We start from the raw sequence: 12,629 nt of genomic DNA on the forward strand, positions 1-12,629 counted from the left end.
GCTGAATTAAAATACTTGGTTAGTTTTGATTATAAATGAATTAATTATGTTTTAGTCTCTGAACTTATGATAATGTCTGGTTTAGTTCCTATTGGAAAAAACTTACTATGCACCAAAAAGATTCTTTTAAAAAGTATCTTTTAGGTGTTATGTTTTGAAATATTCCACAATCGGTTCTTGTTGATTGATTTTAGTCGCCATAATATAATATTTTTCTAATTTTAGTCCATGTAATATTTTTTGATTTATATTCAATTAGTCCCTGCATGATAGGGACTAGGAATTAAGTTAGAAAAAAGTATATTCTGGGAAATAAAACAAAAATGGTTGCAAATTGTAGCATATTTTGATTTTAATACATCGGAGAAGAAAAATATATTAATTGAATATAACAAAATGGTTACTAATTGAATACTAAATGTAGGACTCCATTAACTACATTACGGGAATCAAGAAAGTTGATTGTAGTATTAATTAAATCCTTCGATCATTGTAATTATTGCTAATTACAAAAAAAGAATTATAATAATTAAGAGTACTTTGGTAAATAAATAACTAAATAATATAGTTGAAAATTTGAAAGGAGTCCTATGTTAAAAAAGATAAGGAAAATTCTCACAAGAGTTCAATATTTAGAGACCGAGGTAGTACTTTAGGGACTAAAACTGAATATGTTAAGAGACTAAAAACATAAATAACTTAATATTAATACATAGGATACCAGTTCTTGGTAGCTCCAAACATTGATCACGTTTATATTTTTCATATAGGTAATGGATGAAGTGGATTCCATGCTTGGTGGCAACCTTGGTCCTGAAATCCATGAAATTATCAAACAACTACAAAATCATGAATCAAAATCCAGTTTCAAAAGATTGCAAACAATTTTGGCAATTTCCACTATAGCTGAGGTATGATAAGTAGATGACCATGTTTTATTTATTTATTATTTTGACTTTTGCATGAATGTAAAATACTAGTATTATACTTAGGCATCCATCATACTGGTATGTTTCTGAATTTATCCTTTTCATTTGGCAGGTTTTGGGTGAAAATTCCCCGCTTGTAAAACGTCTTGAGCGTGATCATGCTGGAAATATTTCTGCATTGTCTTTAGAAATGGAGCAAAGTGAAGTTTTTCATTTGACAGAGTCTTTTGATGCTCTTAGGACAAAATTGGAGGAGGCCATGAATTCCCTTTAGAAATAACAGTAACATTTTGTGACTAAAAAAAAACATCAACATTTTTGTCTACAAGTTCTCTGGCATATTACGAAAGAAGATAAATCAAAATAGGTTTTATGATCTTTGTGACAGTATGGGATGTAATTCTTGTAATTCTTTTAAGTTGTGGGTATAAATATATATATTTTGTTCTAGACTCAAATATAAATATAAATAATCATTTGCACACTAATTAAGAATGTTAGATAACTTTGTTTAATTTTTTAATTTAATTAAAATAATGATTGTATTCTCAAACTACCCTTTTTTTCATTTGATATTCTATAAGATTTATTTTTAATGTTTCACGAGAACATTAATTGAAAGTTACTTTTGAAATGATAATATTAAATACGGTGAACTTAGTTATAATTTGTTTTATGTGATTTATTCATTTGTCTTAAAATAATTATGTCATTCAATCTTTTTAAATGAAAGTGTATAAAAGAGAGATAAAATTATTTTTATTAAAATAACTTTGTTAACATATTACCAATATTATAAGTGTATAATAAAAGATACTGTATTAAAAATGAAATAAATAATATTAATTAAAATATCTAATGAAAAAAAAGTAGATTGAAAATTGAAATAATTAATTAATTGTGATAATTTTTTTTAATAAATAAATCAATAATTATTATGGAATAGAGAAAGTAAGATGTTTTTTTTTTCTTATATTTTATATATGAATATGCTTCCCCCGAAAAGGCTTGTTAATTAAGAGCTATTCATCTTATTTATGATCGATGAACTTATGACAACTACAATCTCCTTTAATTCAATGAAAAAACATCATTTTCAAATAAATTTTTAGACGAACTTCAAACAATTTTCCCACGGATTTGATCATAACATAGAAACATTTATCTACTCCATTCACATAATTCTACAGGTGCACGACACTTTAATTCACATCTATAAGGATACCACATTAATTTATAAATGCGTCAAGTTAAATGTACGTTCAAGTTTTGTAGCTCTGATAACTTAAAGTATATAATCAAGATTTCATTACATTGTGAAGTAACATCCCCTCTCAAACATTTCACAAAAAAAAATCATAAATTACATAAAGATAACCAATTAACATAGTTATAAGTGATTCTATCAAGTCTTGAAATCTTAGCTTATTTGAAACATGCCAATATTATTAAGTTGATTACAATACACGATTATTCTTTAGAAAATTTGTGATATATAGTTAATGAATATAATTTTTATCTTGCATGATAGGTATTCAACCAGTGCATTTTACTTAAATAAGGTGTAGAGGTACAAAAACAAGACAAATTATATTTTTAACTTGTAATTTGATTTTCTCTATCAATTTTCAATTAAATTTAATGCAAACATTAGTTATTTCAAAGATAATTAAATTCTAGTTTGTAATGGAAGGAAGTCGTTTTCAAATAGTATATACGGAGAAAGTTATGAACAAAATACCGAATATATATTCATACAGGTTCATGGATTACATTATACCATTTTCATTTCAAATTTTATATTATCAAGTTCTTCTACTCATTTAAATAAATAACATTCAAAATTTACCATAAAAACCAATTAATTATCAATACTAAACAATTATCATCTAGTCATCCAACACAACTACAACAATCAAGAATCATAATAAGATAACAACTCTTCATAATAATTAGGACAAACACCTGTCATACTTCCTTAATAATCAATTATACCAAATCAAATAGAATTGTCTCTACTCAAACATGCAAATCCTTAATATTTCATAACAACATGTAATTAAGATCCTTAAACACGTCTAAAAGAGATTTTAAACGGTTTTTTAAGACAACCTTATAGATTTTAGGAAAAGATAATAAATTTTCCAAACTTGGTTTTGACTTCTACTATTACAAGATTTCCCTCTTGATCATAAATGGTAATTCCGGACCAAAATAAATAAGAAGAAAAGTAGAAAGGAGATGTGATTACTACTGCTAGAAGATTTCGCTTATTTCATTACAATTATAATATAAGAAAACCAATATAAAATTGGTAATTACAAACTGTACTTATAAAAACAAAATTTTGTTATGAAATAAATTAAAAAAATAAAATAAAGATAGAGGAGTTGAAATTTCTTATATTAAAATCCTCTTAGGTATAAATTTTACAATACAAAATATCTTTTATTTATAGGACAAAAGTGTTGTAAGTTATAAACACACGAAAAACTTAAATTAATATTAAGACTAAATGTTAATAATTATGATCAAATCATTTTACTCACAAGAGTTAATGAATATAGAGAAACATTGTAAAAATAGATCTCCATGTTTACCTTTCAATATTATTCATAACAAATTTATAATTTATTTAGATTAAAAGTATGAGATTAAAATTATATATAGTTAGCGTAAATAAGGCCAACCAATCATAAATGCATAACTTCGTTTTTAAGTTTTTTATTTTTTGTTGACATGATTTAATTAATTGTCAAAAACTAACTTTATATTAATGATTCATTTTGTTTAAAACCCATTTGTTTTAGATAATTTTACAAATAACCAATTATTTTTATATAAAAAAAAAACACTTTTAGTGTTTTTATCAGTTTATGAAAAAATTAACAATATTCTAAAAACTGATTAAAATGAGAAGTTTGTTTTAAATAATTTTTTATAAAAATCAATTTTTACATCAAATTTTTTTAAAAGATGACTTTCATTATAATAGATAAATACAAAATAAATTTTAATTTTTCTAAAAATCTAATAAATAATTTCTAAATGATTGAATATGAAAATCATTTTTTTTAATTCATGTAAAACAATTCATTATTCATCTTTAAAATTATTTAATCTTTTATTTATTTCACATTTTTTAGACAAGAATAAAAATAAAAAAATAAATAAATGTATCCTGCAACAAGTTTTTGCGGTTTGAAGTATGATGTTTGGTTTACAATCATCTTCAATTTGGAACCTAACCCCAAAACCCCAAATAAACAAATTGAAGCGCTTCTCAAACCTCACCACAACAATGGCGGGAAGAAGAACTCTCTTCAACCTCTCTTCTTCCTTTTCTCTTCACCCTAACCGTTTCCCATTCCTCACTTCACTTTCCAAACCTACCATCCTTCTTCCACCACGATTCAGATTCAGACCTCTCTCTTCCATCACCTTATCTCCCGAAGAATCACTACACTCTGACCAACCTAAACACTCCATTCTCTTAGAGAAGCTCAGAATAAGACACATCAAAGACGCCGTCAAAACCACCGTTGAAGTTGTTAAGAAGAATCAGAAACCAGAGGAGGTGGTGAAGAAGAAGAAGGTTGTTGTGGATGTTGGGAGTTTTAAGGAATTGGGATTAAGTGATGAAGTTATGGGTGCTGTTAGAGAATTAGGTATTGAAGTTCCTACTGAGATTCAGTGTATTGGTGTTCCTTCTGTCTTGGATGGGAAAAGTGTTGTTTTAGGCTCTCATACTGGTTCTGGAAAAACTCTTGCTTACTTGCTTCCACTTGTTCAGGTAGTATCAATTATTCTTCTCAACCACAATGCTTTTGTTGAAAATCTTTGGGACCCTGTACTTTTTGGTGAACACTCTGGGTACCCTAGAGTTTTGTTGGGTACAGTTACTTTCTGGTGAATACTTTGGTATCATAGAGTTTTGTTGCATTCATTGTCATGTCATTTTTTAAATTTAATTATTTTGAATTAATTGTCTTTAGAATACTGGTGCCTAATAAAACTCCAAGATGCCAAAGAATTTACTTTACTTTCTGACTATGTATCATCAAAACCTTGGATTGAAGTCTTGTCTGGTGTCCGACATGTGTCTGTGTTGGAGACAAATGTGGTTATATCCAATCATTTTCATTTATCTAAATTATTACTGGTGTCTAGGTGTAAGTGTGGTGTCTAAGTGAGTGCTTCATAGCTTTTTAACAACACGTGTATCATTGACACCTTGGATTGAAGACATATCTAATTGTTTGACATGTGTCGGTGTCTGAGTGTAGTGTGGTGTTCAAGTGTATGTGTATGTGTCTGAGTGTTAGTGTTAGTTATGGATTTGTTTTTTTATTTGTCATAGAGAGAAGATGAAAGCTAACTAGAGATAATGTATATATGGAAACATTGAAAACAATGCTTTGATTTTTTTTTTCAGAATTTTCAATCTATTTTTAAAATGTATTTTCAAAATTTTCTTCGATGCTTCACTAATGATTAATTTAAAAGTGGAAATGAAGGCAAAGTACACCAGAAGTAAACGGACCCATATGTTTGAGATTTTGATTTTGTTTTGCTTATGATGATGGTTTATTGTTGGTTTCAAGGTAGACACTAACATTTTTTCAATTTTATGTATTTTAGTGAAAATAATCAAATTTAGGTTGCTTTTGATATATGGATTGGAAAGAATGAAATAAATTGTTTGCTTTTTCCTGTTCTCTATGATTCCACTCTTTTTGTAGAACCAAATTGTATCAATTTTTTTAGCTTGCAGGTCATGTAATGATGGATTTGAAAATCTAGTAATGTTTGAGCTTTTGATTTTGTTTGGCTTATGATGGGGTGTTGCTTTCAATGAAGAAACTTTCATTTTCTGTTCATGTCTCGGAATTTGAGTTGGGTGTAAACTCGCCCTACTAAACTGGCTTTTTGTACTATTGAGGCCTATTGGACGTTACATTGGTTTGATTTGCTTTTTCGCATTATATGTACTTGAATGGTAATAATCAAATTATGGTAGTTTTTGGCATATGGAGGACAGCAGAGAATGGAACAAATTGTTTGGTTTGTTATGTTCTCTTTGTAGAATTAAAATGTATCACTTTTTTTACCTTTATGTCATGCACTGATCTATTTTTAAAACACAACATAAAATTGAACACACATGATTTTTTCTATTCTATCTTGTTTAGCAAATGCTGTTGATTACTTGATGTGTGGATGTTTTCCAGATTGGCTGAACTTCTTTTATTTACTTTTTCAAGTACTTACTGTGGATTTGTTGCTGTAGTTGCTAAGACAGGATGAGCAATTGAATGGAATACTGTTGAAGCCCAAGCGTCCCAGAGCTGTTGTGCTATGTCCTACAAGGGAGTTGTCTGAGCAGGTATTTTGTGTGTGCATGTTTTAGAGATCACCTCTACTGTGATGAATGGTACAAATTGATATAAAATGGGCTTTATAGGTTTTTCGAGTTGCGAAATCAATAAGCCATCATGCAAGATTCAGGTGTACCATGGTAAGTGGTGGTGGCCGTCTTAGGCCTCAGGAGGATTCTCTTAGTAACCCCATCGATATGGTAGTAGGCACCCCTGGCAGGATCCTTCAACATATTGAGGAGGGAAATATGGTATACGGTGACATCAAATACGTGGTGAGTGTCCTTCAACTGACAATTTTGAATATATGACAATGAGCTGCAAGCAGTACTTACCGAAAGTTGTCTATGCTTTGCAGGTATTAGATGAGGCAGACACGATGTTTGATCGGGGTTTTGGTCCTGATATACGCAAATTTCTGGGCCCATTAAACCGTCGGGCTTCGAAACCTGATAGCGCAGGCTTCCAGACTATTTTGGTCACTGCAACCATGACAAAGGTGTGCTGATTTGTACTAATTTCTTGTTGACCACACATACAAAGTAAATACTATTGGTTTAGAACATTATTCATAAAATGGTCATGTATAGTAGTTTATTTTGATCTGATACTGATAATAAAATGAGCGCGTGATTATTATTGGTCATCTCTATCCTTTTATTCCTTGTTATGTATAAAACCATCCTTTATAGCAGTGTAACCCTTCATATGCTTATTTTCAAAAGATGTGCAAAACACAACCAATTTCTACTTCTATTATATATAAATCTAATGATCAAATTTTAGTTTAATATTTGACAATGAAGTTGCAATGTGTTGACATCTTTTATATATAAATCTATTATATATAAATCTAACGATCAAATTTTAGTTTAATATTTGACAATGAAGTTGCAATGTGTTGACTTCTTTTATATATAAATCTATTATATATAAATCTAATGATCAAATTTTAGTTTAATATTTGACAATGAAGTTGCAATGTGTTGACTTCTTTTAATCTTGCAGGCTGTGCAAACTCTGGTTGATGAGGAGTTTCAAGGCATTGTACATCTGCGGACATCCACATTACATAAAAAGATTTCTTCTGCTCGTCATGATTTTATTAAACTTTCTGGTTCTGAGAACAAGATGGATTCATTACTTCAGGTATACGTAGTTTGCAATCTGCATTATACATGTCATCCAATGATTATTAGGATGCCAATGGCACCTGGTTTATCTGGGGATTGTTTGATTTATGTTTCATTCTGTTAGTTTATTTTTTGCTATTATGAATTTCTATCGGACATAATTACTCTCGTAATAACTGTTGCTTACACCCACTAAAAAACAGAGGGAATAGGTGAAACTGTGTTCACTTATCGCACACTAGGTTACATCAATACTACTAAAGTATCAATTACAATCCTTAATTACTCAAGAGTGTTATAAAACTGTACATACTCAAATATCTAAGATTTTTCTAACAACTCTGAACGAAACAGAAAAGCTTCTGAAACAGATGAGAATAATTCACCTGTTGGTGCATGCTGCATATGCTACAAAGCAATGTGGCATTACAAAGGGGGTAGTGACTAGTGAGACCCTAAATCTGTAAGGCTTGCTGATGCACTAAAGCAATGCCTTTTCAGTGATGAGTTTCGGTATGTAGTGAATTGAAATATTTTTTGTGGAACTCATGGTGAGGGGTTTGTATGGCCAAATCTTTAATACTTAATGTATTCTACTAGTGCATTATTACATTTTCAGTTCCCACTTGCCGCCAATATTTTCATTTGGCAAGGGTCTCCAAACTATAATGTTGCGTTATTTAATAAGCAAATTGCAAAAGCATCCCTTTTAATTCGTACTAGGAACATGCACTTGATTGCAGTTTTTCTTTAATCATGCTCATATTCAAGTAATTAACATTTTCATACCACTGGGGTCTAATACAAGTGGTTGGTGCACAGTGTATGTGAACCTCGGGGTACCGAGTTCAATTCCTACTCTTAAATAAAAAAGTACTCAACATTTTCATTAGTTTTGTAATAATGAAACCTAGGCTGCATTTTTTCATATGGTAGTCCATATATGCTCTTCACTAACAACGAAGTGAGCTTGGATGTTGTTTTGATTCGCTTGGTTTTTATAATGTAATTTGTGATTGCAGGTATTAGAGCCAAGTCTTGCAAAGGGTAACAGAGTAATGGTTTTCTGCAACACATTGAATTCTAGCCGTGCTGTGGATCACTTCCTTGGTGAAAATCAGATTTTTACCGTGAATTACCATGGGGAGGTACCAGCAGAGCAAAGGTAATATAGTAATATACTTATTGAAGATTCTTTGTCTACTTCTCACACCTACTATTGTGAACTTTGATGCAGTTGTAGTTATAGTGTGTGCTTAGATGAGTTGTTAAGCCTCTCCATGAATAGTGTTGTTAACTGTTGAAATTTAAGGGATTCAATGGGAAAGAAATAATTGAGAGTGAAAAGTGGATGATATATTTTACTAATTAGACTCAATAATTGCATTACAATTTACAACACACTGATTTTCTTTATGCTACTAAATCTTTGGTTACGGAAAAGTACAGGCGTCAATTAGTCATAAGCCATATGCAATCTGGTTCAATGCTTGTAACAAATAATAGCTCATCTCTTGTAAAAAATTAACGAACATAGAAAATGGAGGAAGATGGGCAGAATGCATACAAGTTTGCTTTAGACAACTTTTGAGTGGGATGCTTTGTTGATATCCTCTCATCAGATCAGATGCTCTATTTCCTGTTATTCCCACCCACTTACCTGTGTAATTTTTCTTTTAAACGCAGAGTCGAAAATCTCAAAAAGTTTAAGAGTGACAGTGAAGATTGCCCAACATTGGTTTGCACTGACTTGGCTGCTAGGGGTCTGGATTTGGATGTAGATCATGTTATCATGTTTGACTTCCCTTTGAATTCTGTGAGCATCATATCTATTATTAAAATATTTTTTAAGTCACAGAGCTCCCCCTCCCTTATTTCTACCTTTTTTTTTAAAAAAAATAAAATAATAATTGGTTACTTTATTTTCCGTTTCAATTGTAGATCGATTACCTCCATCGCACAGGTAGAACTGCTCGTATGGGCGCAAAAGGTAACAAATTCTTATGTGTATCTGTTTAACCAAAATGTAAATATTCTTACTTCCCCTTTTTTGTTAACACATGGTAGAAGTAAGCCAGTAACCAGTGCTCTTACATATTCACGCCGCAACAAAACTTTTACTCAAATTGTTTTGACCTTGATCTTTGTTTCACATGAGTTACTGTGTATTCAATATGAATATATACGTACAACATTTCTGGCTGCATGGACTCTGCAAGTTTTCTCTAACATTGTTGAACCAAATCCATGCCGCTTTGCGTCTTTTCTCATAGTTTAGCTTACAATTGTATATTGGTCATTGCTATTGTGGCTGTACTACTTTGCTAACAGAACCATAAAAACGCACTTTTCTGTTTCAGGGAAAGTAACGAGTTTGGTTACAAAAAAGGACAGCAGCTTGGCCAACAAAATAGAGGAGGCGATAAGAAAGAACGAGAGTTTGGAGGCTATCACTAAAGAAAGTGTCCGAATAGACGTAACAAGGAACCAAATCACTGAACAGAGGAGAAAAAACAAAAATGTGGTGGTTAAAGCTTCAAAAGTTAGGGAGAAAAAATCTGATCCTCGCGCCAGTTCAACAAATACCAGGTCAGGTGTGAAATCTGGTAAACAATCACCACCAGCAAAGTCTACTACAAAGAAAGGGTTTACCATTACAAAATCTGTAAAATCCTCCAGTACAAGTAGCTTCAGAAAAGCTTCTTTGGATAATAAGCGAACAAGTAAAAGGACCTCTGAAAAATCTTCCAGTACAAGTAGCTTCAGAAAAGCTTCTTCGGACAATAAGCGAACAAGTAAAAGGACCACCACCACCAAATCTACAAATTCTAAACTTAGTGTTGTAGGGTTTAGGGGGCGGAATGCATCATCAAATAGGAGACAAACATCTTAGTGAAGTGGATTGGAGTCATATTATACCAAAATAGTAAGTAAATGGCTCTTGGTTTTGTATTTGATTCAATTTTTTCTATAGCAAGAATAGTGTGATAATTTATATGGTTTTGCCACATGAATAGTCCAAGTTAATTTTTTTGATGATAAAGACACTTTCAAACTAAGGAGTCATGATGCATTCTTTTCCACAATGAAAGGACATTATATTATATACTCTCTCGGTTCCTTTATAACTATCACTTTTGTAAAAGAATTGTTACTATTTACTTGTCGTTTTTAAAGTTCAATGCAACATTAACTAGTGTTTTGTTAATGATATCCTTAATTATTTATTGTAAAGAGAGAAATATGTAGAATGAGATAATAAATAGTTAAAGATATTATAGGAAAAAGAAAAATAACTATAAAAAGAGACAACTGAAAAGGAACAGAGAGAGTATAAATGAATACAAAAGAGTCACACTTTGATAGATTGACAATGCATGGCTTTTGGTTTTGTTTGGATTTTTATATGCAACAATGTATTCTTTCTCACTGCTGATGGAACCCTAATTCATTTCAAGTGAAGAAGCTTGTTGGGGTTCCTCACATCCTTATTTCCATGTTAGTAATGGAAGAGAATTTTTAGCAGGATTTACTATATCGCCATTGGAATCATAGATTATGACACCAGAAAAATCAGGGAGCTGACACTTCCCACCCATAAGTATATTCTTCTGCCAAATTGAAGCCTCTTCTTCTTCTTGTTGTTCACAACCACTCATGATCACAACTTCATTGTTTAGCTCTATAACAGGCTCTTCTACAAAGGCATTGCAAGAGACCCAATGACGCCATTTGCGCGAATGAGAAGCACACATGAGCAATGCAATGGCACACATCATAAGGGTCATAACAGCAAAACCAATGTTTGAAGTGCTTAATGAAGGGTGGATCACTAAAAGAGGTCGAGCCATGGTTAAGTGATACTTGAAAATGAGATATGATACAAAAACACGAAATGGTTATTTGGCTATTTATAATTTCATGTTTTTGTAGTTGTTAACTAGAAAGTGTAGTTGCTCTTTCAGGATTTGTTAGCGTTTCGTTATTATTTTTTATCATTATTATGGTTTAGGATTCAAACATGTGGTTTTGGTATTCCTTGACCTTGTGTAAGGTATAGTGTAGTGGGATTAGGTTAGATATTAGACATACTTACGCAGAAGAGTTGGTGCTATAGTAACAAGGCATGCATAATAATGTAGACAAAGTATGGAAATTGTAAAATGGTGAATATTGAAATGTGATTACCATAGTAGGTTGCTTAGTTTTAGAAGGTTTAATTAAATTTTGGTAATTTATATTATTGTAGGTTTTATTTTGAGCGTTTGTCGTTACAATTGATTCTTTATGTTACTAACGCAGTCCTTTAGTTATTAACATCGTAGATGTTAGTTTATTTGATGGTTGGGATGACATGTAGAGAGATCAAATGAAATAAATAAAATAAGGGACCAAAAATTAAATATAAAAAAATAAAAAATAAAAAAAAGAGCAAACTTAGTAATGGTTCAAAATATGAATGATTTAGGATTTTTGCTTTATATCGTTAAAATATTTAATTAATGTTCTTATTTTTTATGATTATATTCACTTGATATTATTTAAATCTCATTTGACTGTTGATTGTTTTCGATTAACAATTCATTATTTTTTAGTGTAAATAAATGTTTCTTACGTCGTGTGATGCGACACTTAGAAATTAGTATTTGAACAGTGTCATTATTACGCTGTAAAATAGAAATAAAAATATTGGTTATAAACCCCTCTTTGATTTAGGAATGAAGGAAAATCCATTAAACCTTGCCGATTTGATTATATAAACGATAATCTTAGATTTCTTTATCGAACGTTTATTCATTATTGCTATTATAACAAAACTTTGATGAGCCTCTTTATCCCATTCAAGATTATCACAGCATCTGCCCTTCAACTTGAAGGGGATGATAGTTCTTAAGTCTTGCCTATGTCTCAACTGCGATTGGTTTACATGAGAAGAAAGATCAACCAACTTTAGAACATATCCTCATCCAATGACCGAATATTTGACGTAGTTGGATCAAATGAAGATTGCCAAGATTCAACAATGTAAGACTTAGGCTCTATGACATGATAATGCTTTCTAGCATTCACATCAAATTTGACATAAATAATTTCTTTGGGATCCACGGCTATTATACTTAACACAATTTTTTTAAAACCAATTCTGTTAGCAATAATGCTCTAAAGTTGTTTATATATATATATATATA

At 30.8% G+C, this 12,629-nt stretch overlaps 3 protein-coding genes across 12 annotated transcripts; 2 read left to right on the forward strand and 1 right to left on the reverse strand.

Moving 5' to 3' along the window:
- The first annotated feature begins 6 nt into the window (after positions 1 to 6).
- Positions 7 to 1,417, forward strand: LOC101509563 (polyadenylate-binding protein 4-like). Its single transcript, XM_012712790.3, has 3 exons — positions 7 to 18; positions 771 to 911; positions 1,042 to 1,417. Exons 2-3 carry the CDS (start codon positions 774 to 776, stop codon positions 1,201 to 1,203), a joined length of 300 nt encoding a protein of 99 aa, XP_012568244.1. The 5' UTR covers positions 7 to 18; positions 771 to 773; the 3' UTR covers positions 1,204 to 1,417.
- A 2,709-nt stretch (positions 1,418 to 4,126) lies between these two features.
- LOC101500164 (DEAD-box ATP-dependent RNA helicase 39) lies at positions 4,127 to 11,698 on the forward strand. 10 transcript variants are annotated; one of them, XR_012162011.1, is made up of 11 exons: positions 4,127 to 4,722; positions 6,220 to 6,315; positions 6,394 to 6,582; positions 6,666 to 6,806; positions 7,316 to 7,456; positions 8,463 to 8,605; positions 9,127 to 9,256; positions 9,382 to 9,430; positions 9,801 to 10,366; positions 10,964 to 11,041; positions 11,121 to 11,698. XR_012162011.1 is itself a non-coding variant. In XM_073365202.1 (10 exons), exons 1-9 carry the CDS (start codon positions 4,138 to 4,140, stop codon positions 10,331 to 10,333), a joined length of 2,007 nt encoding a protein of 668 aa, XP_073221303.1. In that variant the 5' UTR covers positions 4,127 to 4,137; the 3' UTR covers positions 10,334 to 10,366; positions 10,904 to 11,698. The 10 variants fall into 10 exon arrangements, 6 of the variants coding, with proteins under 6 accessions (XP_073221303.1, XP_004489913.2, XP_004489912.2 ...); XR_012162012.1 differs by having other exon boundaries at positions 11,132 to 11,698; XR_012162009.1 differs by having other exon boundaries at positions 10,967 to 11,041.
- LOC101499835 (uncharacterized) lies at positions 10,697 to 11,291 on the reverse strand. The gene has a single exon (XM_012712798.3). It carries the CDS (start codon positions 11,289 to 11,291, stop codon positions 10,929 to 10,931), a length of 363 nt encoding a protein of 120 aa, XP_012568252.1. The 3' UTR covers positions 10,697 to 10,928.
- Positions 11,699 to 12,629: the final 931 nt, after the last annotated feature.

Source organism: Cicer arietinum, chromosome 2 (assembly GCF_000331145.2).
Source record: "Cicer arietinum cultivar CDC Frontier isolate Library 1 chromosome 2, Cicar.CDCFrontier_v2.0, whole genome shotgun sequence".
Lineage (NCBI taxonomy): Eukaryota > Viridiplantae > Streptophyta > Magnoliopsida > Fabales > Fabaceae > Cicer > Cicer arietinum.